Source organism: Belonocnema kinseyi, chromosome 9, assembly GCF_010883055.1.
Source record: "Belonocnema kinseyi isolate 2016_QV_RU_SX_M_011 chromosome 9, B_treatae_v1, whole genome shotgun sequence".
Taxonomy (NCBI): Eukaryota; Metazoa; Arthropoda; class Insecta; order Hymenoptera; family Cynipidae; genus Belonocnema; species Belonocnema kinseyi.
The window spans coordinates 104,798,991-104,805,296 of record NC_046665.1 but is presented as its reverse complement, the minus strand read 5'-3'; the positions used below and the strand labels follow the sequence as shown (position 1 = coordinate 104,805,296).

General features: G+C 33.8%; 1 protein-coding gene across 1 annotated transcript in view; it reads left to right on the top strand.

Annotated features, from left to right (window-relative positions):
• Positions 1-5,300, top strand: part of LOC117179688 (T-box transcription factor TBX20-like) — a 94,244-nt gene extending 88,944 nt beyond the window's left edge. The window contains exon 6 of the mRNA XM_033371713.1: positions 4,365-5,300. Within this exon, the coding sequence (XP_033227604.1) occupies positions 4,365-4,833 (469 nt within the window). The 3' untranslated portion in view covers positions 4,834-5,300. The remainder of the gene's footprint in view (positions 1-4,364) is intronic.
• Positions 5,301-6,306: the final 1,006 nt, after the last annotated feature.

Genomic DNA, 6,306 nt, shown 5'->3' with positions numbered 1-6,306 from the left:
TTTATAGCTTGTAGGATCCATCCATTGACTCCATACTCTTTCAGGACTTCCCAAACTTTACTTCTATCTACCTTGTCAAAAGCTTTTTCTAGGTCAACAAATACACAGAAAACTTTTTTTCCTTCTCTCAAACTTTTTTCTGTTATTTGCCTTAAGCTAAATATTTGATCCGTACATGACCTTCCTGGCATAACCCCACTTTGGACTTCCCAAATCTTTGCTTCTGTTATTTTCATTACCCTACGAATAAGTATTTTTGAATATATTTTACTTACGGTGCTTAATAAGCTAATCCCTCTGTAATTATTGCACTCGTTTTTATCTCCCTTTCTCTTGTATATTGATACGATAATAGCTTCTTTCCAATCGTCTGGGACGTCTCCCATCTCGAAGCATAAATTTATCAATTCGCAAACTCTATGTGGTATGTACTCGCCACCGTGTTTAAGCATTTCAGCATTAATACCGTCTACCCCGGCAGCCTTACCGTTTTTCAAGTTCTTAATTATATCCCTAATCTCAGTGACACAGACTTTTTCAATTGAGTTTTCCATCGCATCTAGTTCAACATCGCAGTTGTGGTGTCCTATAGCTTCATCTCCGAATTGTCTCCTAAAATAGTCTGTGAAAGCCTCTAGTATTCCGTCTGCATCATATACCATTTCCCCCCTACTATTTCTCATGTTGACAATTTCTGTACTTTTGTTTCCTTTCATTTTTTTATAAAGTAGTTTCTTGCTTCCTTCAAAATCGTAATTAGGATTTTTTAGCAACCCTTCAGGAAAATTATTTAAAAATATTTTTATCTTATCTGAATTTACTTTTTCATAAAAATTAAAGTGTGCCAATTGCATGTTGAGCGCCCTCTTAAAATGCACAATTATTATCATCCTCATTGAAATCTTATAACTGTATTTTTGGCGAGGCCATCATTACTGCAAAGAGCGAATTCTGCGGCTCCGACTCGCAGCACGAAATTGCTTTATCCCGCCGGGGAAAAAATTCAGAATTAAATTACACGCGGTGTAAAGTTACCGTGAGTAGTCGATACTTATACGCAAAACGGAAGTGAGATGTGGCAATATCTATGCATTTCAAAGTGAAGGCATGAAGGAGAGAGGATGCAAGAAGAAGGTTCAAAACTAAAGAGCGAAATGGGAGACGTTGAAGAGGTCTTCGGCAATTTCTAGTCGACCTTGAATTAGCTTTTTAATGTTTTCATAAAGCTTCCTTATGTACAGACTGCAGATAATAAAAATCCTAATTACGGCTATTCTCTTTCACGTGGCCGACCTTCCTATTATTATTCCTTCGCCTCTCCTCCTGTTGTTACGCCGCAATAAATATTCCGCCATCGATTTGACGAGTCTGCATTTTCCTGTAATTGCCTGGCTGTATGTACATCACGAAACTCTAATTAGATCGCACGAAAGTGTTTTTAAATCGTTAAGAAATATTTATCCGAAAAATTGATAATTTGCGGGTTTATCTCTCAGTTAATGAGAGATGCCTTAATTTAGGGGATGCCCAATTGCCAACAACGCCGGAGGTCGTTAATACCTCGAATTTAGGAGGCAGCTGATGCGAATTATATTTAACTGAAAAAAAGAGTGTATGTGGAAAATAAATGAGATGAGACTATTCGATTATTCAGTAACTTGAAACTGGTATTTCACGTTTTAGTTGCTTTTTGTTTCGCGTTTTTCTCGAGATATAAAAATTATTATAATATGGAACTCTCTGCGTGGGAGTTGTTTCTGTTATGAGAATCTTTCATTTTAAATCATGGAAGCTTCAAATCTGGATCTAGAAATCTTTATTTTGACTGGTTTTTTCAACTATCGGTATCAAATAAGACAAATGGAAGACAGCAAATTTTATTTTTTATCGCTATTTTACATGCCAGGAGATTTAATTTGAGCCAAGCTCGAGAGAAATCGAACTAAAATCAATCTTCCAGCAAAGTGATTTACTAAGTTAAGATCCAAAATTTCTTCTGATATATTAAAGAAAAGAAGAATATAACGTAGCAAATTTTTTTATTTCCGCCGGTTCTGCAAGAATCATGCCAGAGGGAGATTGGACGAAAATAAAAGTTTTCATCATAGGGATCTAAAAAGCCAAATTCCTTCATTTTCCTTAGTTTTAAATCAAAGCTATAAAAACTGTAGAATGTAACCCAACAAATTTTTATTCTTTATCGCAATCCTGCATGTTAAGTATTCCAGTTTAAGCTATTTCCGGAAAAAATAGTACTAAAAGGAAATATTTGAGTACAGGGACTTAAAAAGCAAAATTGATTTATTTTCTTAGTTTCTAACCACTGATTACTAGCAAAAAACATAATAGATAAGCATATACGTAATTGCTATTTTTCAGCAATGTTTCTCTAGAGAACATACAAGTTTAAAAACATTTTTTACTATTATATTCTACTATAAAAGAAGGATTTTTAACAAAATATTTGAATTCTCAACAAAATAATTAAATTTTTAACATAATAATTCAATTTTCAACCTAAAACATAAATTTCCAACAAAAAAGTATCATAGTTTATATTTCAATCGAAACAGATGATATTTATATACTAGAAAAAGAATTTTTAAATAAAAAGAATTTTTAAATAAAAAGACATATTTTCAACAAATAAAGATTTTTCAATCATGAAAGACATCAATTTATCCTAATTGTAGAAAACTCGAGCAAAAGGACGAATTTTCTATACAAAAATTGAATTTTCAAACAAAAAATTTGACTTTTCAGCAAAAAATTAATTTCACATAAAGCTGATGTATTTTCACCCAATCATCATGAATTTCAAAGAAACAAACTTATTTTTGCTTTACAAAAAAGGCAGAATTTTCAACAAAAAAAAATTAATCTAATAAAATGTAAAAGTTTAATTTATATTTAAAAATTAATTTTGAACCAGAAAAAAGTTTTTCCACTAAATAGTTTAATTTTCAACCAAATATTTAAACTTTCAACCAAATAGATGAATTTGTAATTAAAAACCTAAATATTTAACAAACAAAAAATTATTTCTGAACAAAGTAATACAGCTAACCTAATAAAATAGTTGAATACTCAAGCAAAGAAGAATTATTTTTAACCTTAAAGTTGCATTTTCATGAAAAAGTAATTAAATTTCTGCTAAAACAGATGCATTTTTAAATTGAAAAGATGAATTTTCAAAATTTTATCTTAAAAAAGATTTCAGTTGACTTTTTATAATCAAAATATGCTTTTTTAAACGAGAAATAAGTTTCTACCAAAAGAATTGAATTTTCAATCCAAAAAGGCGAATTTTTTCTGCCAAAAAGGATACATTTTCAACCAATTATTTTATTGGGTAAATAGTTGCTTTTTTTCCAAGAAGAATAAAAAGTTCTACCAAAGCAGGTAAATTTTTAAATTGAAAAGACAAATTTACAAAAAAAAGTGTTTTTATCCAAAAAATATTTCAGCAAAAAAGAATGAATTTTAAACAAAAGTTTAATGTCCTATGAAAAGAGTTAAATTCCTAACCCAAAAAGGCGATTTGTTGAGAAAATATTGGAATTTGCAACCAAAAAGGATGTCTTTAAAAAGAATTTTTAAATTTCAACTAAATAATAAAATTTAGGACGAAAAAAATAATCTTCAGGAGAAAGTTTTGGTAAATCTGCAAAGAATACGTACACGAAAGAAGAATCTTTCTCGCCTTGATCTGTTACGTAATATAAGTACAGTTCCTAAGTACAGTCGGGATTCTCAATAAGAACGCTCTGGGGGTGTGGGGGAAGGAATTTCCGAGAAGTATCGTACCCTCTCTCTCTTTATCGAAAAGCTCGCTCACTCGAAACATAAACGGGTCTCTCAATAATAGCTATTCGACTACCCTTGATTTTTCTCGTTCGTATAGTGCATATTTGTGATAAAATTTTTTTAATTGAATCGAAAAATACACTAAAATTGAAACTAGCTGTTGCTAAAAATGATTGGACGGATCGATAAATGGAAAACAATGCACTGTTCATTATTATTATTATTTAATCGTTGTGTTACCAAAACGAGAAAGTCATTCATAATCAACTTCACTAAACGCTCTTATTGGGAAGCCTTGAAATAAATGCAGTGGAATTTTAAACAAGCATGGTAGTGGGGGTACTGCTCGATCAGGGAATAGGTCAAGCGCTCTTATTGAGAATCCTCTCATTGAGAAACTCGACTGTATGGTAAGAGGGAAGATTTGTACAGGCAAGCGGCCTGATGGAAGGACATTTGATCATCGTTCTGAAGATTTATACCGTAGCCTACGAAATCCTAAAAGAAAGTGATACAATTTCCCCAAAATAAAAAGCATTCTTTAATTTTCATTTCAGAGACCCGATGGAGTTGATGGAGCAACAACTGGTGCGATGTGGAGTTCCATCAGTGAGACTGTATGAGCACCTAGCGATATCATCTCCGGCGGCAGCGGCAGCCGCGCTCAGTGTCCACCAACACCACCAACACCAACATCAGCAACAACAACAGCAACAACATGAGGGTTCGCAACACGGGGCGCACCCGTTACCACCTTGGTTGCCGCCATCAAGCACCCTCCTTTATAGTGGAGTGACGCAAAATCACAGTAGGGGTGGGACGCCGACGGCTTACCCGGGCAGTCCGACCTTCCCCTACCCCGTCGGCGTCGCTCTTCCGTGGCCCTGGCAACCCCCGGTAACGATGATCTCCCGACGATCGTCTCCCTCGTCGGCGACAGCTAGCCCCGGGGTCAGGTATGCTCCCTATCCGCGACCCGCCTCCACACCGCCGCCCCTACGCGCACGCCCGTCCACCCCCAATTAGCGATCCACCGTCTACCACACCCCCAGAATACGGGTCTAGGGTCTCGAGTCTCGACTCTCGAGTCGTTCCCAACTTTATGTTAGGTATATTACCAGTGCGAAACGACATTCTTGGAGACTGCGATCTGCGATCTACCATCTACCTTATACTCTATTATTTAAGGACGTTTATTGTTCACTATGAATATCTCACCTCAACAAATTTTAAAACTTTTAAATTCGTGGACACTATCCACATTGTTAGATAGAGCATTCCACACTGATGCCTTATTTCTGGTTTGCAGTTCGTTTTCAAAATTGTTTGACTTTCTTAATATTCATTGGTTTCTGTCAGTTTGTGGTGCAAAACATATAGAAAATAGTCCCACATACCTTTTCACATACTTTTCCACCTTTCATCATTGCTAACATTTGGCTATTTCTTTCATTGTTATGTTTCCTTCCTCATCTCTCAGCTTTTAATATTTTCTTTCTTTTCTAATATTCCTCTCTACATTATCTTGGAAGTCCATTAAGGATTATTTTCTTTATAACATCTCAATATCAATATTCTTCTTCATTACTTTTTCCTTTGCTACATCTTGTTTATTCCTTTCCCACTTCTATCTTCTTTTCATTACATTTATTATCCCATCTACTTCTATCACCTCCTAAACTAACTTTTTTTTTATGTGTACTCTGATGGTTTTAGTGTTGCATTTCGATACGAGAACTTGAAATATTTTGATTGGTCTCGTTCGTTTTCGAAACATACGTTTCCACATACCTTTCCACATACCTTTCCACATACATTTTCACATACCTTTCCACATCGCTTCACACATACCTTTTCACATACCTTTCCACAAACCTTTTCACATACCCTTCTGCATACCTTTCCACCTTTTATGATTGCTAACAACTTGGCTATACCTTTCATTGTTATGTTTTCTTCATCTCTCTGCTGTCAATATTTTTCTTCTTTCCTAATACTCCTCTCTGCCTTTCCTTGGAAATCCATCAAAAATTATTTTCTCAATACCATCTCCATATCAATATTCTTCTTCATTACTTTTTCCTTTGCCACATCTTTTTTTATTTATCTCCCACTTCTTTCTTTTTTCGTTTTCGAAACATATTCTAAAACCAACTCGTAGAGCATTCATTTGTTACCAATTATATTGTCTAACTTCCAATCAAATTTGACCGATAATATAGGAAAAACGAGAACACTCATAATGAAAGTGACTTTTGATAAAAAATAATGCAGAAAATTAATTCTACATTCAATAATTAATTAGGTAAATGGATAAGTAATTCATTCCTAACTAAAGTAAGTAGTAGAAAAATGGCATGCCAATGAATCTAATGTTTTTAATTTTTTTAAAGTGCAAAAGTCTTTCAATTTTAAAAATGTGATTATTATTTACCAATAATTTAATTATCAAAAATATATATAATTGGAACGCTTGATACTATTTAAATTATCTTGAAA